Below are 27,121 nucleotides of genomic sequence, written 5' to 3' on the forward strand. Positions count from 1 at the left end.
GAATGGGATCATTTCCCTCAAAGGTTAACAAAAGAGCCCATTTCCCAACATTATAGGCCATAAAATTAGCCTCCCCTGAAAGTATGATTTTCAACCCAATCAGAGGAGTTCACAATTAATTTTGTTTCATCTACCATATGTGATATTGACCAATGAGGAGAATAAGCATTTTGAAGTAGAGCAATCGTGTTTAAGATATTTCATTTGCATATTACATACGCGTACCCTTATTCTTCTGCTTTTGTCGCTAGAAGTTTGGCTGCTTCGGTTTATGCTTTTCAAGAGGTCTTGAGCTTGAGTCATTTTTTTCCAAACAAATATAATTTCTATTAGGTATGTTAACGTACACTCATATGTGGGCTTGACCCATCTAGATCACTTACTTGTAGAGCACACATTGTACTACTTGTACTGCACTCATATTTACTTGTACAACACTCATATGCCTCCTATATAAAGGTACTCATGTATATTATTTTATTGTGAAATACAATACTATTGAATTCAGTATTTCTAACATGGTATCAGAGCCATTGTTCTGACCTTTTCTTAGCAGTCTTGTCTTTATTAGTGTAACTTCATTCTCAATATTGCTTCCGCTGTCATAACAACTGTTACAGCCTTTCGCCGTTGAACCTTCGAGTCTTTCAGACATCGTCCTCAGGTTCCGGACCTGTAGCAGCCGCCGTTGAGGAGTTCGAACACTGCAAAGACCACTGCCTTTTTCGGCACCGCCGTGAATATTGCTCCGAAAAATTTTCCGAAGGTACCACGAAGATCGTCTTCCTCCAATCTACCTTTTCGTGAAAACCTCACAGTCATCGGAGCCTCCACGCGCCCTCACGCGTCGCCCAAAGTTTCTGCACTAAAGGTCACGCATCTACGCGCCGCCACGCGCCGTCACGCGCCGAACCGAGAAGCCACGCGCTGCCACGCGCCAGACGCTCCTGCTGACGTCAGCCCTAGCCACGTCAGTTTGCCACGTCAGCCTGCCACGTCAGCTTGCCACGTTAACCTACCACGTCAGCCTGCCACATCATCATTGACGTCACCTTCCAGCGCGCTGCTGACGTTACCGCCACGTCACCTTTGACCGTTGACCGTAACCGTTGACTTTGACCGTTGACTTTTTCTGGAGTTGACTTTTTGCCATCCAGGTTCTCTTTACTTAGTTTTTCGCGTAGATTTCATTTTTGCAGTCTATTTTTGCATATTGTGTCTCTAAATGGATAAAAAGGATGTTTTTCTTCCTCGCCCCATCAATACTGTATTGGAGGGGACTAGGAATTACTTATCTTGGTCTCAAGCTATGCGCAGTTTCCTTAAGGGTCGCATGCTCTGGCATTATTGCACTGGTGCAATCACTATTCCTGTGAAGGGGCAAGTGAAGAAGATGCTGCTTTTCTCAATCGCATGATTGAATGGGATAGTCACAATCACATTATCCTCACATGGATTCGAAATACTTCCATTCCCTCCATCTCCAATTTGCTGGGCAACTTTGATGATGCAAAATTAGCATGGGATATGTTGGCCAAAAGATACTCTACCACTCACGGATCCATGAAATATCAGTTAGTGGTTGAATTGCATCAACTCAAGCAAGAACTGGGGCAGTCCATCAATGACTACTATGATCAGCTTCGCTTCATTTGGGACCAAATTGACCTTTCTGATCCAACTTGGGCATGCTCAAAAGATGCCCAACAATATGCTGCTATTAGAGATGAATTTCGTCTCTATGAGTTCCTGATGTCACTCCACAAGGACTATGAGCCCATTCGAGGTCAGCTTCTGAATCATTGTCCTCATCCCTCTCTTGATACTGCTGTGAATGAGTTAGTCAGAGAAGAAGCTCACCTTGCAACTCTTCGAGCCCAGGATAAGTTTAATGTTCTGGCCCTTACTCCTTCTGCTCCATCCATAGAGCAACCTCAGCACTCAGGTGATCCTTCTGGCTCCAGCAATCGTTGTAGACAGACCAATAAAAAGTTCTGCAACTATTGCAAGTGCCCTGGCCACACTATTGAGACTTGTTACCGTTGCAACAAATCTACTGCTGCAGTTGCTAACACTGAGTCTACTCCGCCAATGCCTCCCATTTCAGCTGATTCCCAGTCTTCTGGATCCATTATCAACCTCTCACCCACTTACCTATAGGAGATCATAGCTCAAGCTGTTCGTATGGCTGGTAATGCATCTCTTTCCACTGCTCTCTCAGTTTTACCTGGTAAGTCTCAAACTTGGCTTTTTTATTCTGCCTGTTGCAATCACATGACACCTCACTCGTCCTTATTCTCCAAACTTGACCCTGCTCCACATCCCCTCAATATTCACATAGCTGATAGTTCCGCCATGCATGGGAATAGTCTTGGTTTTGTTTCAACCTCCAACCTCTCTGTTCCTGGGGTCTACCATGTTCCTGACCTTTCCTATAATTTGTGTTCTGTGGGACAATTAGCTGAACTAGGTTATTGCCTTATTTTTGACTATTCTGGGTGTATTGTGCAGGATCCGAGGACGGGGCAAGAGCTTGGGACCGGCCCTAGAGTTGGGCGTATGTTTCTAGTGGACAATCTTCATCTTCCACCTGTTGCTCCTGTATCTGTTGCTGCTGCGGTGTCTTCCTTACCCTCTCTCTCACTTTGGCACTCTCGTCTTGGTCATGCACCCTCTTCTCGGGTACAATAGTTAGCTTCTAAGGGTCTGTTAAGTTCTGTGTCCAAAGACAATTTTGATTGTACTTCATGCCAGTTAGGAAAACAGCCAGCTTTACCTTTTAATAATAGTGATTCTATTTCTAATAGTATTTTTGAGTTAATTCATTCTGATGTTTGGGGACCTTCTCCTGTTGCTAGTATTGGTGGATCTTGATATTTTGTTATTTTCATCGATGATTATTCTCGTTACAGTTGGATATTTCCTATGAAATCTCGTTCTGAAATTTTGCCAATATACAGTAACTTTGCAAAAATGGTTGAAACCCAATTCTCCAAAAGAATCAAAATATTTCGTTCTGATTATGCTCTTGAATACACTCAATATGCTTTTCAAACTCTGTTACACTCCTATGGCACCTTACATCATCTAACTTGTCCAGGTACCTCTTAGCAAAATGGTCAAGTTGAACGTAAACTTCGTCATATTCTTGACATTGTTCGTACTCTTCTTCTTTCTGCCAAGGTTCCTCCTCCATTCTGGGGTGAAGCTGCTCTTCATGCTGTTCACACCATCAACTGCATTCCAAGCACTGTCATCCATAATCAAACTCCGTATGAGCGCCTCTTTGGGTCACCCCCTAACTATCATCACCTTCGCTCTTTTGGATCTGTTTGTTTCGTTCTTCATCAGTCTCATGAGCACAACAAACTTGAGCCTCGATCTAGACTTTGTTGTTTCCTTGGTTATGGCGAAACACAAAAAGGGTATCGATGTTATGATCCTGTCTCTCATCGCCTTCGTGTTTCTCGTAATGTTGTCTTTTAGGAACACCGCTTGTTTGTTGAACTCTCTCATTTTCGTTCTTCCCTCACTACCTCATCTGTCCTTGAAGTTTTTCCAGAGGAGTCTCATGTTCCTTCTCCAACTCCACTTGATCCTCCTTTAGACTACTCTATACAAACACCCGATCCTTTTAATGTCTCTTCTAGACAGGACGAAGATGAGCAGATTGATGACGAGCTACCCCAACTCGAGCCTGGGTCCCCCGCTCCTGCTCCGCCTGAAGATCCTCCACAAAACCTTCCACCTCCACAAGACATTCCACCTCGTCACTCAAACCGGGTAAGATCCATTCCTACACATTTACTTGATTATCATTGTTACACTGCACTTGCTACACTCCACGAGCCTCAAACCTATCGTGAGGCCTCCACTGACCCTTTATGGCAGATTGCAATGAAAGAGGAAATTGATGCATTAACCAAAAACCATACTTGGGACTTAGTTACTCTCCCTCCTGGACAGTCTGTGGTTGGTTGCAAGTGGATCTACAAGATTAAGACTTGCTCAGATGGGTCCATTGAGCGCTATAAGGCTCGCCTTGTTGCAAAATGTTTTACATAGGAGTATGGGATTGATTATGAAGAGACCTTTGCTCCAGTTGCCCGCATCTCATCTGTTCGTGCCCTCCTGGCTGTTGTTGCTGCTAGCAAATGAGATCTTTCTCAGATGGATGTTAAAAATGCATTCCTTAATGGGGACTTGAGTGAAGAAGTTTACATGCAACCTCCTCTAGGTCTCTCCATTGACTCCAACAAGGTTTGCCGCCTTCGCCGAGCATTGTATGGTCTTAAACAAGCTCCTCGAGCCTGGTTTGCAAAATTTAGCTCTACTATCTTTCGCTTGGGTTACACTGCCAATCCTTATGATGCTGCCTTATTTCTTCGTCGTACTAATAAAGGCACCATTCTACTTCTCCTCTATGTGGATGATATGATCATAACTGGTGATGACCTTAGTGGCATACAAGAACTCAAGGATTTTCTTAGTCAGCAGTTTGAGATGAAAGATCTTGGACATCTTAGCTATTTCTTGGGTCTTGAAATCACTCGTTCCTCAGATGGTCTTTATATTACTCAAGCCAAGTATGCTTTTAATCTTTTGTCTCGTGCTGGACTCACTAATAGCAAGACTGTTAACACCCCAGTGGAGCTTAATGTGCATCTGACTCCCTCGGGGGGGGGGGGAAACCATTGTCTAATCCTTCTCTTTACAGACGATTAGTTGGCAGCCTAGTTTATCTCACAGTTACTCGTCCAGACATTTCTTATGTTGTTCATTAGGTCAGCCAGTATTTGTCTGCTCCACGGTCGACTCACTATGCTGCTGTTCTACGCATTCTTCGATACTTGAAGGGCACTCTCTTTCATGGCCTTTTCTACTCAGCTCAATCTCCTCTTGTACTCTGTGCATTCTCTGATGCTGATTGGGCAGGAGATCCCACTGATCATAGGTCCACCACTGGCTATTGTTTTCTACTTGGCTCTTCCTTGATTTTTTGGCGAAGTAAGAAACAAACCTTTGTGGCCCACTCCAGTACTGAAGCAGAATATCGTGCTCTTGCTGATACCACATCTGAGCTTCTTTGATTACGATGGCTTTTTACAGACTTAGGTGTGTCTACATCCTCTGCTACACCTCTTTATTGTGATAATCAGAGTGCCATTCACATTGCTCACAATGATGTCTTCCATGAACGGGCTAAACATATTGAGATTGATTGTCATTTTATCCGTTATCATCTTGTTCATGGTGCTCTCAAGCTCTTCTCCGTCTCCTCCAAAAATCAACTTGCAGACATCTTTACCAAGTCCCATCCTAAGGGACGCCTTCGTGATTTGGTTGATAACCTCAAGTTGGTCTCACATCCACCTTGAGTTTGAGGGGGGCTGTTAACGTACACTCATATGTGGACTTGACCCATCTAGATCACTTACTTGTAGAGCACACATTGTACTACTTGTACTGCACTCATATTTACTTGTGCAGCACTCATATGCCTCCTATATAAAGGCACTCATGTATATTATTTTATTGTGAAATACAATACTATTGAATTCAGTATTTCTAACAAGGTAAATGTGTGGTGTTTGTTAAAGTTAAAATAATGTGGATCTCATTTAATAAAAATAAATAAGAACATGGTTTAAAGTTGACTTCATAGTCTATAAGTCTGGCAAAGATATTAACATAAACTGAGTGTTAACGGACATCTTACGGTGCCCATTAACACAACCCTTCACAAAAAGGGGATGGGAGGTTCTCAAGTGCTACTTCGCTAATTTCATTTCCCCTAAGATTACTATCTTACTTGAATTGGGCCATTCTGAACTTGGGTTGCTAAAAAGAAAAAAGAAAAGAAAAGTAAGACATTGTGCTAAGATGTTTGTAAGTGTGGGGATTGGACCGATTGGTTACCCCAAGTGGTAAAAGCTTCTCTCCTCCATTAAAGGCCTTGAGTTTAACTTTTCCATTCATAAATTTAAAAAAAAAAAAAAAAAAAATTGATGCCTCGCCAAATAGCAATTTTTTATGAAATGAACACTATAGTAAGTTTCAAATCTTATGGTATGTGCGTGTGTGTATATATATATATATATATATTTTTTTTTTTTTTTCAAAGAAAAAAAAAAGGTATGAGGATCATCTTGATGAGCAAAAATCTTGTGGTTCGAGTTTGAATCTCATTTCCCTAATTTATTGTAAGGAAAAAAATGTTAGAATCTCTATGCCCATAACTCTACCGATAAGCATGTGGTATAACCAATCAGGCAATCATACTTAAGTAACCTTGAATCCAAGCCCTGGAAGAGCCTTTGATTATCTGTCCCCCTCCTGCCAGCAAAAGTGAGTTCAATAGAAAGAAACTAAAGAAAGAGGGCAAAATTGTTGTTTCCATCCCTAAAGTTTGCATACATTTTGTTTTTTGTCCTTAATTTTTTTTTAAAAATTGCTTATGATATTTTAAGCGAGAGAAAAAAAGAAGAAGACATTTTTCTAAGTTTAAGAACAAAAAGTGTGAAAATGTAAATAGTTAGGGACACAAAAGTGAACTTTTCAAAGTTTAGAAAAAAGAAGAAGAAGAAGAAATTTATACAAATTTTAGGGATGTAAAACTACGACCTAAATATTCCGGTCCCTTTAGACTTAGGAGTTCTTCAAGCTCTAGCAGATGGGAAAAAAATTACTTTTCAAATAAAATCTTCTTCCATCTAAACAATATTTAGGTAAGAAAGGGAAAAGAAAAGGCTCTCTTGGGTCCTTGAATTTAAATTTGGCCATCCGAACTTGGGTTATAAAATTGTGCAGAACTCGGCTAGTAATTTGGGCTTTAAATAAACTTGGGCCGAAAGGTTGGTTTTTATTAGATTCACTCTAATTTTGTTAGATTCACTCTTATAAGAGTGAATCTAACAAAAACCAACCTTTCGGCCCAAGTTTATTTCCTGGGCCTTTCATTACTTGATAAAAGGGCCCTGCATCCTTTTTTTTTTTTCTTTTTTGGGGAATTAGAAGAAGTTTAGAACAAAGTTCCAAAACAAAGTACAACGGATAATACAAAGGAAAATTCCAAAGCGAAGTACAAAAGATATTACAAGGCATCAAGTTGCAAATAAACAACTAATTATCAAATACAGTAAAAAATGTCAATATATTTCAGCTCACATTAACACTTGATTTTAAATAGATTCTTAACTTTATTTTTTATTTTTTAAAAGAGAGAATAGATTCTTAACTTTTCTGACACCCCTGACTTTTTTTTTACTGACACCCTTGAACTTGCTTTAAGGTTCTCATGAGTCTAAATTTGGCTAAAATAAGAAGATGAAAATTTGACTCCCACACATATGGCATCTCCATGTGTTTTTTTTTTTTTTCTTGTTTTTTTTTGAGAAACCAGACAAAAGGTCTGGGAAAATGGTATCTCCATGTGTTTAAACTAAGAAAATGGGTCCAACCAGCAGACAAGTTAATGCTCCTCACTAAGTCATTCTTGGGTATTATAATCACACCCTGTTAGTTATTATAAACACATACTAATTAATTAACTTTATGTAGCATATTAAGGGAAATGTTAACTAATTACCTAAGGGTATCAGTTTATGAGCTATTTTTAGAAACATTTTATTAGAAGAATAATAAAATAATAAATATTGTTGACAATTTTTTAAAAAAAAGTTGTGTCAAAATTTTCCTATTATGGTTTATTAACAATTGTCTTAAGAGCATCTGTTAAAATAACTCATAGTTTAAACATGATCAACTAAAATATTTCATCCAAAAAAAAAATGATCAACTAAAATATAAACTCTTTGAACATTAGGCATAATTGTTCAAATATAAAATGGCTCAAGTTTATATTATACTAGACAAATTACAATATCAAGGGTAAGATCAAGCTTTTTTTTACCAGAATAGACTTCTATTGATTTACAACTGAGCAAAATGATTACTGGGTGAATCTAGATTAATTATTCAAAGCTATCCAAAAACTGGATTTTTTAAATAAAATTCTCAACAAAACCAACAAAAGAGCATGAACCATAACTAATACACACAAGGCGTGATGAGCAGATACATTTGACTCCATAGGAATCCATGCATATTTTAATTGCAAGTAGAGGGTTAGTAGCCTGTTGAGTACAAAAAAAATTATCTTGTGCGCCCATTCTATGGAGTGCGGCTCTCACATGCTTGTCAAAGCTATGCTCCATAGGACAGACGCTCAAGATACCGACCTCTTGAGTAGCGTGTGAAGAAAAATGTTACTTATTTAGACAAACATGTCATTCAATGGTGAAAATTAATCTACCACTTCTTTTAATATGTGTACGGATTTAGCTTTTCAACAAAAAAAAATCTTTTGGTAGACGACAATTTAGAGGACTTTAGGGGATTAATAGAAAATGTAGCAACACAATATTTGGAATAAAAAAAAAGGGACACACAACTGACATGCATAAAAGGACAACCAATGTAGGAAATCTCAAAAAAGGGATCTCATCAAGTTAATTTAATGAAATTGGTTGGTTATTAGTTTATTACTTATTCCTAATCCAGTGTTAGTGGCGTAACTTCAGCTAAAATTGATTGAAATCACAGTGCATCATTACCTTCTCTCGAATAGTGGCTTTGAAAAGAATATGCAACCAATCTCTTTCATTATTGCTCCGTAATGCAGTGCTATGATGGTGGCATAGTGCTCCCAAGGTTTTCAGGAATTCATCCAAGTATATTGTTCATTTTCTAAGGTACTTTTCTGAGTTTCTCACAATAGGCTCAACCTGTTATATCCTGGATTTGTGATAAGATGTTTATTATTAAGAATGATCTATTTATGATTAGAAACAAGGATGTTAGGTTCATCAAAAGAAGAAACAAGGATTTTTGGAAATAGTAAACCTAACCCAAATCTATCCATATCCGAACAACAAAATAGAATAGAAATTTTTTTCGCACACACAGAGTTACATGGTACATACACTCTACAGGGACGTTGAGGAGTTGAGTGAGGGAGGCGTACGTGTTTCGGAGCCTTCAAATGTGAGAAAAGAGGGTCTTTTGGCTTCCTCAGAACCGTGTAAAGCTTAGCTTGCTTTAACAGCCACATGATGATTCAAGTTTGTGGTAGATGTAAAAGCTGAGTCAAGCGGTGGCAAAACTTAGATAGTGATGCAAGTGCACGGCTCAAAACTAGGGTTACATTTATGAGATTGTTATAGTTTTATTGTGGCTATTACAATAAGAGTTATAAGAATCATTGACATATATATGTACTGTCCTATTATTTGAGCTACACTTAAAAAGAAGGAAATTATAATAAAGATTGTAGGGCATCTAAAGTACTCTAGAGGATGCTCAAATTCCCTAAACCTCCAAAATAACCAACACAACAGAACTTGTTCCACATACATCCCATCAAGAGATTAGCTAGAAGTCTTAAGGCCATGGCTCATAATGACAATGCTAATGTTAAATAATCCCAAATTCCTAATTGAATGATTGATAATCATCTCGAAGGAAGTATCTTTTGTCTGGTTCTAGTAACTTTGTTTAGTGCATCACTAGTATACATGTGGATATTCCACTTAAGAATAACAGCCATTGCTAATGATATATAGGACAATAGATTGAGCCAAAAAAAGAAAAGGAAATTGAAAGACTCACGCTCACTTGACTTGAGCATCCAATTGATGTAATCAACAGTTAGTCTAACACTACTCATATTGCCAAAAGACTTTTTCCAAGTGATTCTGACGTGATTCTGAAGCAATAAAATATTCTAAGAGCAAGAATGTTAAAAAGTTTATTTGGTGATTCCTCACCTTCATCATTTTAATCCTAGTCTTGCTGAACTGTTTATATATTGGATTACTTCGAAATTCATCAATCATGACATGTTTAGGGATCCTAAGCTTAAACCTAGGAAGCTAAATGGTTGGTAAACCTGTGACATATTGTACTTAAGTTTTAAACAAAGTCTTATTATTATTATTATTATTATTATTATTGATTTGTTTTAAGAAATTCTATATAACCCAAAATAAGCTCAATAAAAAATAGAAACCAACCACACACTAAAGTCATTTATTTGCAGAGTATTAGGGTCTTTAACTGTACCCACTATATTATATTAAGTGGTGGCCCTCCATATATGTTATATTACAATCTCAATTGAAATGATGTTCCTCTATCTCATATTAAAATCTTAATTGGAATCTTCTTAAAGAAAAAAGTTTTGGATTAAGTAATGTCTTTCTATATTACATTAAAGTCTTAAATGAAGTCTCTTCAATATATTATCTCTGTAACACTACAAATTATAAATTGAGATAAGCTCTCTAGTACTAGTGATGGACTGCAGATGTAGAGATAATTGTTGAGGAAATTGATGCCAATCGTAAAAAAGAACGACTTTGAAGTGTGTTGAAACATTTTCTTTAAGGTGATAATTGTCCGCACTCAAAAGAGTTTGGGATCAAATTAAGAGATAGCTTAGCTTCTAGGAGTTATGACATGTGTCCATACATTCTCTCAATTATTTTATTAGTTAGTGTTTGTGTTATTATAGATCAATGAAAACTTTTGTGAACTTTTAACAAGGAACAAGCCTTAAAATCCAGACCCAATTCCTTCATTCCCTTTCACATTCTAGAAGATAGATTTTAACAATACTAAGTAACAAGGGAACAAGAGAGGTCCCATATATATGATATGTCCTCCTATATACGGTTTGTTGTGATTATTTATACTTTCAAGTGGCCTTGTTAATGATTAGCAAGTCCTCCATTGAATTATCTATTCCTTCTTTTACAGATTCTTTATTCCAATTTTTTTTTTCTTTCTACTTTGCTTGCTGCACGAAGAGCATTATTAAAACAGTGAGTGAATGAACCATACATAAAAAAGAAGCTTAATTTGAGCGTACTTTAATTTACTTTCTAATTATTTTAAGAGTAGCTCATAAGCAAAGGTTAAACATGCACCAATACTGCATATTTAAATGAGAAAAATCATTGTTAAATGAATTTTGCAAACATTAAAGCAATTATATCTGCCTTAAGTTTCATATCCTAGCCACAACCAGAAAACTGACAGAAAAATGTGAAACTTTTCTGTCAATATTCAACCACGTACATAAATTTGTAATCCAATTAAAGTATTTTGATCTCACATCACATGCTTAATTGCTTTCATTGTGGGGAATATGATTTGACCCACATCTAATGATAGGTACGCGTGCAACAAAAAACCAAACGAAAGCATTGCCTTTGACTAGCTAGCTATAATCTGGAAAAATCTTTTACCGTAGTTGATCTTCTTTTTTTTCTTTTTCTTTTTTTGATAGGAATTTGATCTTTTTCTAGTGGTATCTATTTTCCTTCTTTTGTCAGCACTTATAATGCCCTCACATCATGCCTCCATGTGGGGGATGCTCTGATATTGACAATGGAAATTGAAGGGTATTTAGCACCCAACTTACACATATATTTATAAATAATTTATGTTAACAAGCCAACTACATCTTTAGATCGTTAGCATCCAGTTTCTACCAAATATTTCATTTAATTTATCATTTTTAAAATTATTTTATCTATTATATCATACTATTTTATAACATATTCAACATCCTAACTTTTAGATTCCTATATAACGTACATTAAAATAATATATCTATACAATAAAATATATAACCCAAAACAATGAAAAATAATATTTTAATTTTGTGGTGGGTGAATAAAAAACATTATTTTAATTTTGTAAATGAGTTACAATACTATCATAAATTTAGGATAATACTGTAGCATAATTGCAAATTTTTTTACAATTGCAAGACCGAGTAATGAGTTTTTTTTTTTGGGTACTTTGATGCTAAAATATAGTGTATTATAGCATATGCAAGACTGAGTACTGATGCTATTAATATATGAAACTATAGTACAAATCTTGTTTTACAATAAATTATAACATGTGTATATATAATAATTAAGATAAACTTTAGATTAATAAACTTCTAGTACAAACAGGAGATTTGTGCTCACACACAAGTAGTATTAAGCTTAGCTATGCTAATGAGCTAAAGAGAGTGCATAAAGAGAAATAAGACCAAGAAAAATGTCATTGTTAACTATCATTCCAAAACATTTTCCTCCACATTTTGGATTTCTCTTCTAAAGCAGGTTTGGTGTTCATTGTTTGAAGACAAAGTTGGGAAAAAAAAGAAGAAGAATTGTGCAGCTTTCTCCTCACATGCAAATTGTTGCGATTATATGTGATTCTTTTGTCTCGTCAATGTCATGCATGTATGCTATTTCTTAATGATTTTATTTATTTATTTAAAATATATTAATTCATTTGATACTTTAGATAAAATGTTAATATTTGTATCTATCTCCAAATTTTCAAATAATATGATACTTAATTTATAAATTGTTAAATTCAAAATATAAAATCTTAATCGTAAAATTAACTTTCTATATTCAAGGAAAAATTGAGTATTCAGCAGCAAAAAAACAAAAATGTAGGCTGAGTTTTTATTTTTTAATGAATTAATGAACTGAGAGTTTGAAACTCATATTCTGTACATTTTCTTGTGTGTGTATATATATGTGTGAAAAAAAAAAAAAAAAACCCAATTCAGGTGAGATATAAAGTGCTTGAAGGAGTCCAATTTTGACATTCGTTAATTAATTCATAGGTTTTCTTTTTCATTATACATTAATTCTTGTAGATATTCAGTCTCTTTCAAGTTTTAAATAAAGTATATATGTTGTTTCATAATTAATAATAAGATTTGACATTAAAAGTTAAAAACAGCTCGACCAACCCAGCCGGCCTATAAATATAATAATATAATAAATAATCTAGCTTTGCTATTTGGTAATTGGCAGAATTGCAAAAAATGTTGTTAATTTGATAACAAATTAACATTTATTATAATTTCATATATTTAAGTGTATGACTAATTTAGATAAGAATAAGATAAAAGTCGTGAATAACATTTAGGCTTTTTTCTATTGTCATGATGGTTAGGCACTATGTGCCTCCGTCCCCATTATAGTTGGTAGTTATCTAACCGACAAGTCGGCGTGAACCCCTTGTCATATATAACTCAAAAACCTTTTAGTTTACCTCAATATTGCTAGTGCTAGATTCTTTTACTTCTAAAAAGTTCCGTGATCCATGCTATTATATTGAGTCACATAGATCATATATTATATATAAAATTAAAAGGTCATTGGTTGTATTTTTCTTTTCCTTTTCCATTTTTGATGAAAAGCAAGAAAACTAATGTGGGTGTGAGCTACGAGGAATAAAAGGTAGCTGTGTACGTGAGGTTAATATTACAGAGAAGAGAGTGTGATTGTGTGAATATGTATGATAATTGAATGATGAACGGAAGTATAAAATAGAGAGCCGTCGGAGCACATATAAATGTTTACATGGTTTGGCCTACATCTACAATGATAAAGCCCTTGATGGCTACACATTTGTGTTACAATAAACCCAATAAAGAGTTTATACTATAGAATATCTGACTAATCCTAGGCTAATCATAGACTAACCTAAGATTAATATGTTTGTTCTACAAGTACATGAGCCTATAATTGGTTCAGATCACTTGGGTCATAGTATATCTTACACTAAGTCTATGTTTGTTTCCGGTGTAAATGGAATTGGAAAAATATTTCACACCCTGAAAATAGTTTGAGTGCACATGTACAATACAGTCAAACTGAAAATTACTTCCTTTGACTGTAAAATATAGTCCATTTACCAATAAATCCATTTACAAATCCCATTTACCTTCAAAATCCATTTTTCGGACTCTCACACTTGAAGAGAGAGAGAGAGAAAGAGAGACAACTAGAAGGGAAAGTCACAAACTCTGATCGCCCAACTCGGAATCCAGTCAAATCACGCCGCCCCATTCCCTTCCACGCATAACTCACGAGTCACGCCAAGCCGAAGCCGAAGCCGAAGCATGGAGAGATTGGTTGCCGACGAAGGCCAGATCGTTGTCCTCAACCCATAGCCCTGCTATCGTGCATGCAAGCCCCACAATTTGGGTCAGATTGTCTCCTCACGATCTCATCGCCACCACCCATGATTGGTCTTGTCATTTTTCCTTTCGATCTCTTCGCCGTCGCCTCTAGATCGACCCACCCATGATCGATTGCCTCTATCTCTTTCTCGATCTACCTCTCTTTTTTTCCTCAATTGCTCACTCTTTCTTCCTCCCTCTTTCAGTTTGATTGAGGATGACAGTGTTTAACGAATAGTTTTGTTTTGAGTTTTATTTTTTTAAGTTTATATATTGAAATTTTTTATTATAAAATTTGTTTGAAAGCTGAAAAAATGTGAGAAAATATGAAAAACTAGTAGAAAAAGAGCATTTTCAGAATACAACCAAACACCTGAAAACATTTTGCAAAAGCAAATTTCAGAATGCAACCAAATACTTGAAAATATTTTTCTTTTCCAAAAATATTTTCACTTAAAAATATTTTACATGCTACCAAACACAGTCTAACATTATCTGTATTTTCAACATTGCATTTGACAGGTTATATATGTAGTTGTTCTAGAATTCAAGCACGTACGTCTTTGAAAAAAATGCAATAAAGCTAACATTAGCCTGGTGGCTCTGTAGAAGTTTGGATAGAAGAAATTGATCTCTCTTTCATGGTAAAAATACACCATTGATGAAGTACTATATAATTTCAACAATAAGAAAAAGAAGTTTAGATACAACTGAAAGTTGAAAACTGAAAATACTGTAACAAAATAATTTTTAAATGTGTGAATAGTACTGCAGAATCTATTTTTAATAAAAAAATTGCTGAAAAGTGCATAAACAATATGTGTACAGTGCGTAAACAATAACTTTGTCCCCTGAAAGTCTGAAACGCACGAGAAAAAAAAAAAAAAAAACAAATACTCAATGGTAATATAAAGTTTTCAGCTAACGCATTTCTTACGTTTTTCGTATTGTTGCTCCTAGCGTCCAAACTCCAACGTGCAGAAATGCAAAAATCATGTTTACATGGCCCAATCACAAGATTTGAAAATCCTACCGAACGCTAGATTCCCAATTTGAAAATGCCAACGTAATGAACCAATAGGCACAAAGAATCTTTGTTTGAAATATATGTATAGTGGTCGGCTCTTTCTTATATCTTTATACATATGTCATTTACTCTCTACTTCATGTTTTTTGACTCTATACCATTGGCTTTATATATATAATTCTTGTTGAACACGTAAACATATGGAGCCTGTTTGAGATCTGTTTATTTTGTTGAAATTGAAATTTTTTTGCTAAAAGTATTGTAGATAAATTTAAAAGTTAGCTGAAATAGTACAATAAAATCCATAAATAGTATAAAAAAGTATAGTGAAACTTATAAATAGTAACAAAAATAAATTGAATAGTAAAATAAATTGACAAAAATAATTTCTGCCAAACGGACACATGATATAGATACGTAATTTGTGCATGAGGTTGGGATATTTAATTTAGTTAAATTTTTTTTTATGAAGGTAGACTATAGAAAAATGTTCTGGTGCTAATGATTGATTGATTTACACTTATATGTAGATGGTTTAACTTTTTCATCCCAAATCGATGTAATGTAACTTAGTCATTTATTCCTTTTATCATCCCCTTGGATATTGGTTATCTTATTTTCGTTTTTTGTGAAAAAAAATACCAATTAAAGTGGAGGGTTTTTCCCAACAAGAAATGGATGAGTCAACTATTCAATCAAATGATATTGGGTGTTTCTTATCTCTTCTTGTAAAACTATTATCATGCTAAGAATAGTTAGGATTTCTAGATGATTTTGATTTTGTATGAAGCAACGTCTTTGTCGATACTATTTCTAAAGCTTGTAAGACCGTGCTTGATTATGAAAAGAATGAATGGAAAAAGCAGCATCCCCCAACCTCCCAACAAAGGATTTTTTGTTGGAGTTTTTTTTTTTTTTTTTTTTGTATTTTTTTAAGTGAGATGTACCTGTGTCAGAAAATGCTAAACCAAAATGTAAATTATAACCATACTATTGTAAGCATTTGCATTGAAATTTCTGATATATGTGTCGTGCATTCATGATACGAATCTTTACTAAGCATTCCATGTATGTGCCTGTTACTCCAAAATTATTAAATTTTCCATGGTCAAATGTTGTTACAAATAACATATAAAATCATATTTTTTTTATGCCATGTTTACATGTGATGGTAATGTTCCACTTTCGAGGATATATTTTCTGACTTTTTCCTCTTATTTTATTATATACTTTGAGGTTTGGTTTACCTTTTTGACAAGTCTAGAAGTAGGAGGATCGGAGCCCCAAAACTTGTCCCATTTTAGTTGTCTATTTCCCTGATGATTAATTATTCTATGGAATGAGCCTTATAGTTTGTTAACCAAAAAAACAAACCCTTATATAGTTTAAGTGAAATGGAATTATTATTATTATTATTTTATATATTAAAAAATGCATTATAGAAATGATCATCAAATATATATTAAAAAATGCATTATAGAATTATTATTATTATTTTTAGTTGTTTTGAGTGGTTAATAGGCCATGTCATAGAATTAAATAACATACTGATCTTTCTTGGAAATCACTTAATTTTTATTGAATATTATGTAAAGTAGCTTTCAATAACATCTTCTGAAAAATATAATATTCATTTTTAGTTCTCTTGCTTTCAATGAACAAAAACATGAATTCGAGCTGCCAAATAAGTAACGTTTATTTATTTATTTAAAAAATCGATTCTATTTCACTTGATTTTTAACCCTTAGTAATTAAAGTAGCTTTCAAAAGCATCTGCATCCTTTCAAATATATATTTTGTTCATTTATTTTTCTTGCTTTCAATGAAATAAAAACATAACATTCAATTCCAAACACACGCAAAGTTATAAAAACACTTTATTCCATTTCACTTGATTTCCCTTTTAAAAAATTTCAACTCTTTTTTTATATTCACTTAATCCCTATCTGCAACAACAACAACCTTACCGAACCTTAACAAATAACAACCCACCAGTCTAAAATATTTTCCGGTCTTCCTCTGAAAACTTTATTATTTGCTTTCTCTTTTTACATAACTTTAAGGTTCAACCAATCATAAACATTTGCTTTATAGGATTAAATATCATTCTATGATTGGCTACTAGATAACATGACTACGAATTAAGTGTTACCATAGATTACATCATATGAAATTTATTAGGGTAAATTATATTTTTTTAAATTAAAAAAATCGTGTCTGTTTAATTTTTTTTTAAATGATAAGAGATGAGGAGGAATGTGCCTCTATAAATTTCAAAAAGGATAAGAGATGAAGATGAATGTGTCTATTTAAATTTCAAAATAGATAAGAGATAAAAAGATTGTAAACTAAGAGTCCATAGCTTAAACAGGTTGGACGTTCCTTAAATAGTATAGATAATTTAAAGGTTCTTTTAAATTAAACCTATAATTTCAAAAAAATTTATGTGTGATGTTGTTTATTAAAAATACTTAAAATAAAATGTGTGTATTCATATATGATATATATATAAATACAATGACTTTAAAGAACATGCGGTAAACTTAAAATTTTAAATTTTATATATCACACTGTCAATCCATACTCAAACCCATACATTGCTTGTGTGTTAATTCTTAATTAGATTTCAACATCTTTTAGTATATATAATCCCACGTAAAAGTACTAAAATTCAATCAAGAGTTGACACATAAACAGAGGTAAAAATAAATGTATCCGTAGCATTATTACTCGATAATTTAATGAGTTTGAGGTAGGTCAGGCTAATCCGATCCTTAAATCATAAAGTTTAAGAAAATCTAATTTTACTTTCAAAAAAAAAAAAAATCTAATTTTATTTTTCATAAGTAAAAAATTTGACGGTGGTTATTCACGAAAAGTAAAAAAGAAAAAGCAATCAAACGGTGGTGGGGACTCTAATCAACGGTGAGAAACCAAAGCACCTAAAAATATACAGCCCACGTCGCGCGAAATCAAGCCCCCCATCCCCCCCCCCGCTCTCTTTACTATACTCTCTTTTATCACGTGACGCACTCAGCTTTACGATAAACAAAAAAAGCAAGGACAAAACAGTAATTTCATAGCCCCCCTCCCCCACAGCTCACACACAGTTATTATTAACAGAAACTTCAAAGACGTTGACGTCGCATCATATTTTCCTCTGGACTCTTTCGTACATTCACACTTTCTCTCTCTCTCTTACACGCTCGCACAGAGAGAGAGACGGTTGGTGATGAGAGCTGAAACCGACTCGCTCTCTCTCTCTAGCTTTCATATTGTTAGATCGTGGAGAGTGTGAAAATTTCGCCGAGTTTCACTGTTCTATCAAAACTCCGTTCCGTTCCGTTTTTTCTCTGAATTCGTTTTTTTATAGTCTCTGAGCTTTCAAGCTAAGTCGTTGAATAAATAAATATATGTATATTCTTACTAAGTTTGCTTAGGTCAGCGAAAACAGTTTCTCTTTTTGAAGAAGATCTACTCGCTGCTACGAATTTCTCATTCAAGACTCAAGAGGTAAATCAAAATCACCATATTGTTATGAATTTAAAAAAAAAAAAATCAGGATTTGAATTTACCGTTAAAATGCGCGAATTTCGGAGGGATTTTATATAAATAAAAATTAATATAACTGACTGTTCACTATAAAAAAAAAGTATTTAATTTTTGTTTTGTTTTGTTTTTGTTTTTGTTTTTTCAGAGCACGGAATTTGAGGAAGAGATAGTAAGTCCAGAGACGAAGTTTCAGAGGTTCAGAGTTTTTGGATCAGAGGCCGAAAACGACGACGTTTATGGGGGACACACGCACAGAGAGGCTCTTGGCCTTGTGCGTGCAATGCCGAGAGAATTGGAGTTGGAGTTGCTGTGTTTGGTAACGGTTTCGTGGAAAGGACAGAGAAAACAGAGAGAGAGAGAGAGAAAGAGGTAAAGTTACTCGCTACACCTACACTGAGTAAAGCTTTGCAGTGGTTGTAAATGAAAAGAATGACACACTCACAGAGAGAGAAGAGAGAGAAAAAGACAGGACGTTAGGTTTGGGGACCATTTCTCTGAGCAAAGTTCTAAGCTTGCTTGGCCGTTGAAATATTTATGTGAAATTCCGTTACTTCGTCTTCAAGCATATAGTGGGTAGCCACTAAAATTAAGTTTAAAAAAAAAAAAAAATGGGGTTTTTATTTATTATTTATAATAAGATTAGGAAAAATTTAGAATGATTAAGGTAGGTTTAATCTCATTTTACAACTAACCCATGATTTTCAATTTTGTTGGGGGTGCTTGGATTGTATGATACTCATGATTGACTAGCTTGCTTTTGTTTGTTTCTATTTTTTTCCTTTTGTCTTTTATTTTGGGTTGTTGTTGGATTAAATTAATTTGAGTTTTTTTTTTTTTGGGTGGTGGTTAATTTTTGTTTTTTGAGGTTGGTTGGTTAAAACCCATGATCAGATTCTTGTTGCAGATAATTAAGTGCTTAATAATTTCTTCTAACAAGTGCAACAACCTTGCTTTTAACGTTTAAACTGTCTTGCATTTTAGGAAAGCAAGAGCTATTGTGTGTACTTGACTTGACCACACACTATCCTGTTCTTTGAGAGTTTTTGAAACTGTAGGTTTATATTGATTGCATAATTTGCATTGGTTGTTCGGGTTTTTGAAGAGCAGTCGGTAAGCATTGTAAGAGCGAGGGAAAATGGGAGCAATAGGTGGGGAAGAGCTAATGAAGTGGGAGAAGATGCAAGGATTGAGTGGTCGTGAGGAGAAGATTCTTGTTTTGGTGAGGTTGAGGCCTTTGAGTGAGAAGGAGGTTGCGTCAAGTGAAGCGGCGGATTGGGAATGCATCAATGACACCACAATCTTATACCGGAACACGTTGCGTGAGGGATCCACATTTCCAAGTGCCTATTCATTTGGTAAAGACAACTTAATCTACATCTTTACTTTTTGTTCAATGCAAATACATCCAACGTTTACTTCTTCAATTATGATTTTATATGTAACCTGTATTGATGAGGATTAGGCTCTCTTGTTTTGGAACTGATTCTGCAAACCTGTAATATGCACCCAAACAACTCACTTTTACTTGTGGTTAATGCATAGTTCTTCTTTGGTTTTTGGTGGATCCTTTTCTCATTGTGATTTGCCTAGGGAGCTTTTTGCTTCTATTCCTTATGTCTTATAATGCTTGGCTAATTTAAGTCAGAACTACTTTCATAATTTTCTCTACATGCATACATGTTCACCTGACCATAACTTCTATAATAGGCTCAAGCTTCAAAACTAGTCTTAGATCTTTTCAATGCATCGAACTTCAAAAGAGGTGCTTCTCTCTTTGAGTTAGGTTTTGGAGCTTTTTTCGTTAAAAGATGTTTTTATTAGAGTTCATACGTTCATAGGACTGTTGTATTTTATCTCATTTGTTTTGTCACATTTTGGTATTAGACAGAGTATTTCGCGGTGACTGCGCTACAAGGCAGGTGTATGAGGAAGGAGCCAAAGAAATTGCTCTTTCAGTTGTCAATGGTATTAACTGTAAGTATAACTTGCTATGCTGGCTATCTGTTTCCCATAAGCCACTTATTACTAAACAACAAGTGAATTGTTTGTACCATTTTGTATTTTCAGCAAGCATTTTTGCTTATGGGCAAACAAGCAGTGGAAAGACATATACCATGGTTGGAATAACAGAGTATACTGTAGCAGACATATTTGACTATATACATAGGGTACTAAAAATTACAGTAGTGCTTGTTCCATTGGCATTTTTATACTTCACAAATATCCTTGTTTATAGACCTTGGTAACATAAAAATTGGTGTTGTTATTTCAGCATGAAGAAAGAGCGTTTGCTGTGAAGTTCTCTGCAATTGAGATTTACAATGAAGCTGTCAGAGACCTTCTTAGCACAGATCATACACCTCTTAGGCTGCTAGATGATCCTGAGGTGAATGCCAGTTTTCTTGTAAATTTATCCAATGCATATATGAATTGACCTAGTGATATATCGTTGTCATCAGAAAGGGACTGTTGTGGAGAAAGTCACAGAAGAAGTTTTGAGGGACTGGAACCATCTAAAGGAGCTCCTGTCCATTTGTGAAGGTAGAGAATGTTACAAATTTCTGCTCTTTGATGACTTTGTTCCCTTGTATAATTTAGTATAATATTGCAGCTCAAAGACAGATTGGGGAAACCTTGCTGAATGAGAGAAGTTCCAGATCTCATCAAATTATCAGATTGGTTTGCCCCTCGTCCTTTCCCGTCTCTCATTAGAGTGTTAAACTTTTATATATATTGTTCTAGAATGTTAATTTTAAACTTCTTTGGGAATTGACTCTTGCAGACAATTGAAAGTTCTGCTCGCGAGTTCTTAGGCAAAGGCAATTCAACCACCCTTGCAGCAAGTGTGGTAGGGACTGATTATTTTCTTCCAATCCGTGGTTAAATGGATAAAACATTGCCTTTCTTGAAATTTAAATTCAAAAATAATAAAATTGATAACAAATATAAGTCCTTGTTTGTTTGCAGAATTTTATAGACTTGGCGGGTAGTGAGCGTGCATCTCAAGCATTATCAGCTGGGGCAAGATTAAAGGAAGGTTGCCACATAAATCGTAGTTTACTTACTCTGGGAACCGTTATTCGCAAGCTAAGGTTGTCTTATTCTTCCTTTCTGGACAATAATCTCCTGCAAAGTCATTCATCAGCCTGGGAATTTTTTAACCTATCATTACTTAAGGTTGTGGGTATAGTTATTTGGTAGTTAATGATTGTGTTTACTGTGCTGCATGTATAATTTCACTTTTCTGAAACAATAGCTATACTTTGGCTTGATTACACTTCTTAGTTCACTAACTATCACAGATATTGAAACTTGGCTGCTTCTAGCATGTTGTTTAGGATGTCACTTGCAGTAAGACATACATTGAAATTTCTGGAAGATAAATTTTTGTAACACTATTGCCATCTCATAGTCTGTTTGTCGCTCGTTCAGATACTTAATTGTGCATTGTGATGGAGATCAATTATAATTACTATTAGTAGGGAGAGTAGTTTCTATGTGTTCTGGATAATTAAGCAAATTTTTACTCTATAGGGAACTACTTGTAACCTTGTTTGCTTATCATTGTCTTATGTCACACATAGTTACACAAACATTGTTCACCTATCATTGTTTCACCCTCTCTCTCTCTCTCTCTCTCACACACACACACACACACACACACACATTTGAGCTAAGTTGCTTGGTTTTCCTCCCTTAATTTAGTCATATGGTGATTGACATGCATAGAGATAATTACGTTAATGTGGAATATGACTGGGTGCAGTAAGGGAAGACATGGACACATCAATTACAGAGATTCTAAGCTTACGCGCATACTTCAGCCTTGCTTGGGTGGCAATGCTAGAACTGCCATCATTTGCACTTTGAGTCCTGCACGAAGCCATGTTGAGCAAACAAGAAACACTCTTTTGTTTGCTTGTTGTGCAAAAGAAGTAACAACAAAAGCCCAGGTCAATGTCGTCATGTCCGATAAAGCCTTGGTTAAGCATTTACAAAAAGAGCTGGCTAGATTGGAGAGTGAGTTGAGAAGTCCTGCGCCTCCTACCTCTACTTCTGATTATTCAGCACTACTGAGAAAGAAAGATCTTCAGATTGAAAAGGTTATGCCTTGCTCTGTCTCTGTCTCTCTCTTATAATTTTCCCTACAATTGCTGTTTAATTCCATGTCCTAATAAATTTAAACATATTACTATGTTAGAAGCAAAAGAATTATTTCCATATTACTACATATAATCTGGAATATTTCTCTTATGTGGTTAAAGCTAAAAAGCAGGATTTGTGACTTAAGAGGCTTGAAAGTGTAGGAAACAAGAATTAAATGAAGAATTTAGGGTGATATGAGTAAGAAATTTCATGCTAAAGTTGCTCCTCTTGTTCTTTAATAAATGTTTATATTAAAAAAAGGGTGAAAAATTTCATAAGAGATAGAGAAGCAACATACGAAATGCTGTCTGTAGGTTTAAGAGGCCCCTGCTTCATGAGACATTGCATGGATATTCTTTTCAAAGGGAAAAAATTTGTATCCTTTATTTTTTTTTCACTGAATAAGTTTACCTGTAAATGCAATTTTTCATGGAAACAAGTCTCAACATACCTGTTACATGTACAAAAGCTTAACCACAGAACTTTGTTCCTCCCATAAGACTATGAGCTATGTTACTAGGGTTCTGGCACTCATCTAAGTTGCAGGTGTCTCTCCAGGTTTTGCAGAAAGATACATATGTATTCATACAACTTCAAGCATTCAAACCAGGATAATTCCTTATTGACTAATGGATTACATGGCTTTCTATCATGCAGATGGAGAAGGAGATTAGAGAGCTAACTAAGCAAAGAGATCTTGCTGAATCTCGGATTGAGGATTTGCTACGCATGGTTGGAAATGAAAAAAATTCAAGACAAGTAAACAATTGCCTAATTATTTTAGATTTCCATTGCATGTTCAGCATGATGTTCCAACTGCTAAATCTTGGTTTCTTCTCATTCAGGCCAGTATCAGTGATCATCCTACATCGCAAGCGGGAGATATGTGGGATGATGATTGTTCAGTATCAGAATCAGAGTCCCCAAGTGTGGCTGATCCTAATTATTCAAATGGCGGTGTCAGAAAGTTCAACAATCCTCATTATTTTGATGGAGATAGTGTGAGCAATTCTGAGGACCCCTACTGCCAACTTGGGGATAACACTGAAGACAATTCTCTCTCTGATGCTACCTCTTCACTGTCAATTAGAAAGAAGTTTGTTAGGTCTAATTTAAGTCAAAATCAAGGGGTGACTTCAGAAGATCCTGATGACTACTGCAAGGAAGTTCAATGCATTGAGATGGGAGAGTCAAGAAATAGCAAAAATCCTGAATTCCGAGCCGTAAGACCTGGCGAAAACGAACAAACACTGGCTTTGAGATCATCCTGGGATGGGGATGTAACTGGACAGGGAATGATGTTGACTCCTGTGAATAGGAATGGAGAAGTAAGTAAAATCCAAAATGGTCTTCCATATGGTGCTCTGGAGCAGAAATTCACAATGTACAAATCAGTATTGATTCTCTTAACAGTTCTAACCCTAGTGGAACATCTCTGCAGGTCATGGAAGCTGGTATGATGAGTTCTGGAAGCCTCAAGTTAACTAGGAGCCGGAGTTGTGGGGCAAATTTAATGGCTGGTTCGTCTTCTCCTGAGAAGACAAAACAAATTGAGCGCACCCCACCTAATGGGTTTGAGAAAGATTTCCCTGGAAGACCAGAAGGTCTTCAAAGGAAGTTCCCTTTATTAACTTATGGTTCCAACGCAACGAGCTTGTCAAGAAATAATTCACAGTCCTCTATTGGGAGTGCTTCCATGGATGAGCTAAGATCACAGAGCATCAGAACTTCTGCAGATGGGGAAATTACTAGCATCCAAACTTTTGTTACAGGACTAAAGAAAATGGCCAAACTTGATTACGAGAAGCAGCTTGTTGATGGGCAGGTAAGAACATGCCTATTTGCTTATGTTCTGGCTTAATATTACTTTTCTCAGAAACCGGTCTTCATTTATGAGGTGTCATCTTATTTTTGGATTATGTCATTTGGTCTTCTTTTGACACATCACTTCGAGTTTATCACACTTATATCATAAAGGAGTGGGGTGAAATGTAGAAAATCGCTTTGATGAATGATTATACATGACAAGAAGTACATGTAGAGTATAGCATCATAGCATGCTTGGCATATGAATTATGCATTACTATACTCATTAAGTAGTATGTCAATTATCAAAAAAAAGGAAGAGAAAAAAGTAGCATGTCATCACAACTTATATAATGCCTGTACAGTCTTGACAAATATTATTAGAACAGTAAAATGCATATTTTATTAACTTTGGGCAATGTGGCATGTCTCATGAATTTTGCTTCCCCCATTTTGGTACGTGGCTGCTAGGTCCAGGAAACAGGACCAAAAGTTGATGAGTTTGGAAAGGATGTGAAAGATGTAGGAGTTGATCCAAAGCTCCCGGCACTGGAAACTCCCCAAGATTGGCCTGTGGAATTTGAGAAGCAGCAGAGAATGATACTTGAGCTTTGGAAAACTTGCAATGTATCATTAGTCCACAGAACCTACTTCTTCCTGCTCTTCAAAGGTGATCCAACGGATTCCATTTACTTGGGAGTGGAACTAAGGAGACTATCTTTCCTCAAGGAAACATTTTCTCATGGAAATCATATTGTGGAAGGTGGTCAGACTCTTACAATGGCTTCAAGGTTCTCTCTCTCTCTCTCTCTCTCACACACACACACACACACACACACACACACACACATTGTTCCGGGAATATTTTATGTGGATGAAACTAACATGCTTGTTTGGAGGGACAGCATGAAGGCTCTTCGTCGTGAGAGAGCAATGCTGAGCAAACTGATGCAGAAAAGGTTTTCTGAAGAAGAGAGAAAGAGGCTTTTCCACAGGTGGGGTATTGCATTGGACTCAAAGCGCAGGAGGCTACAGCTGGCCAACCAACTGTGGAGTAACACAAACGATATGAATCACATCATAGAGAGTGCTGCCATTGTTGCGAAGTTGATCAGGTTTGTAGAGCAGGGGCGGGCCCTCAAGGAGATGTTTGGACTTAGCTTTACACCTTCAAATGCAAGGCGGAGATCCTTTAGCTGGAAAAACAGTAAGGCATCCCTTTTGTAAAGCTTGTTTCATGCCCATAGATATACAACTGTAGAGTTGATTTATTGGAATAGATTGGCCTGATAGTAGCATTCTTTTAATGATTGAGATTGAGACAGATTGTCTATGATTGTAATATAAGTCTAAAAATCTCACTTTTCCTGCTTAGGTTAGAAAGCTACATTGGGTTTTGAAAATCTGGTTTTCTGGGTTTGTTGTATCTTTCATGAACATATTTTGTGCTTATAATCTATTCGTGTCAATTTCTACTATCTGCAAAGTTGAACTCTAGTAACCTATGATCACTCTCTCTCTCTCTCTCTCTCACTCTCTCTCTCACACACACACACACACACAACCAATTACTTAAAAGATGGTTTGATACCAAATTATATGGCACTCTGTCCGGCCCATTGAATAGGTAAATGATATTTATCAAAAAAAAGAAAAGAAAAAAAGAAAATGTAAATGATACTATAGTTTTGTGGTTTAAATGCTGCCCATCTAATAGAATCTTTGAATGAGAGGTTTTTGCTTCTGGACAACAGTAACACAATCAAAATTGACTACACAAATAAAATCTTCACACATCAGAATCTAAAAGAAATGAGGCCCCTATCTAATTGGTCCAATCCAAAGACCTAGTTACACAAGAAATAGTCTTGATTTCATAATCTCATCTTCTGACATCAATTAACTTCTCCAAATATCGACCAACAAATAAAATAAAATAAAATAGACATTGTTTAATGAGTAATGCTGCAGTCACAAACTATTTTACAAATTGTTGATGTGACCAATTTTTTATTGGTTTTTATCTAAACTCATTATTAATATCATTTTTTCATATATCAATAATCACCCACCACATCAGCAGTTTGTAAAAAATTTTATAAAAAAATTTATATGTCTAGCATTACATCTTGTTTAATTTTCACAGATTTGTTAGTAGATTTGGTTGCTTGGAATTGGTTGGAGCACACCAAATCCACAGAAGCTATGAATTCTATTTCTATTCTCTAGGTGTCTACTGTTTACTAGCTTTGGATCTTAGCCCATCCAATTGGACTAAACAATGAGGAATAAAAATAAAATGAACAACGGATGTACAGAAACAGTGACATCGTGGGATTATTGCCTTTGACAAAATGTTACACTTCAACAGTCCTACTGAGCTAAAATGCGGAAATCATCTTGCTGGTCTCATGAAGCCGTTCCGTGAGATATCTTCTCTAACCATTGAGATTTACAATCTTAATTTTGTGAACTAATAATGAGCAGTTGTCCAAAGTCAATTTGTTGGTTTTGAATTGCTACTTGCAATTGGAAATTACTTG

At 35.4% G+C, this 27,121-nt stretch overlaps 1 protein-coding gene across 1 annotated transcript; it reads left to right on the forward strand.

Annotated features, from left to right (window-relative positions):
• The first annotated feature begins 18,216 nt into the window (after positions 1 to 18,216).
• Positions 18,217 to 26,056, forward strand: LOC142643257 (kinesin-like protein KIN-7E). The gene is made up of 16 exons (XM_075817801.1): positions 18,217 to 18,587; positions 18,772 to 18,995; positions 19,734 to 19,981; positions 20,511 to 20,600; positions 20,694 to 20,794; positions 20,899 to 21,012; positions 21,086 to 21,167; positions 21,238 to 21,305; positions 21,409 to 21,474; positions 21,594 to 21,718; positions 22,393 to 22,729; positions 23,430 to 23,531; positions 23,618 to 24,100; positions 24,214 to 24,597; positions 25,050 to 25,369; positions 25,484 to 26,056. Exons 3-16 carry the CDS (start codon positions 19,762 to 19,764, stop codon positions 25,803 to 25,805), a joined length of 2,814 nt encoding a protein of 937 aa, XP_075673916.1. The 5' UTR covers positions 18,217 to 18,587; positions 18,772 to 18,995; positions 19,734 to 19,761; the 3' UTR covers positions 25,806 to 26,056.
• Positions 26,057 to 27,121: the final 1,065 nt, after the last annotated feature.

This window comes from Castanea sativa, chromosome 7 (genome assembly GCF_040712315.1).
Source record: "Castanea sativa cultivar Marrone di Chiusa Pesio chromosome 7, ASM4071231v1".
Lineage (NCBI taxonomy): Eukaryota > Viridiplantae > Streptophyta > Magnoliopsida > Fagales > Fagaceae > Castanea > Castanea sativa.

Coding starts and splice junctions, on each gene's coding strand:
- LOC142643257 (XM_075817801.1), top strand. CDS start 19,762: ATGGGAGCAATAGGTGGGGAAGAGCTAATGAAGTGGGAGAAGATGCAA. Junction 20,601..20,693: donor AGTTGTCAATGGTATTAACT/GTAAGTATAACT, acceptor TTGTATTTTCAG/CAAGCATTTTTGCTTATGGG. Junction 21,013..21,085: donor GGCTGCTAGATGATCCTGAG/GTGAATGCCAGT, acceptor CGTTGTCATCAG/AAAGGGACTGTTGTGGAGAA.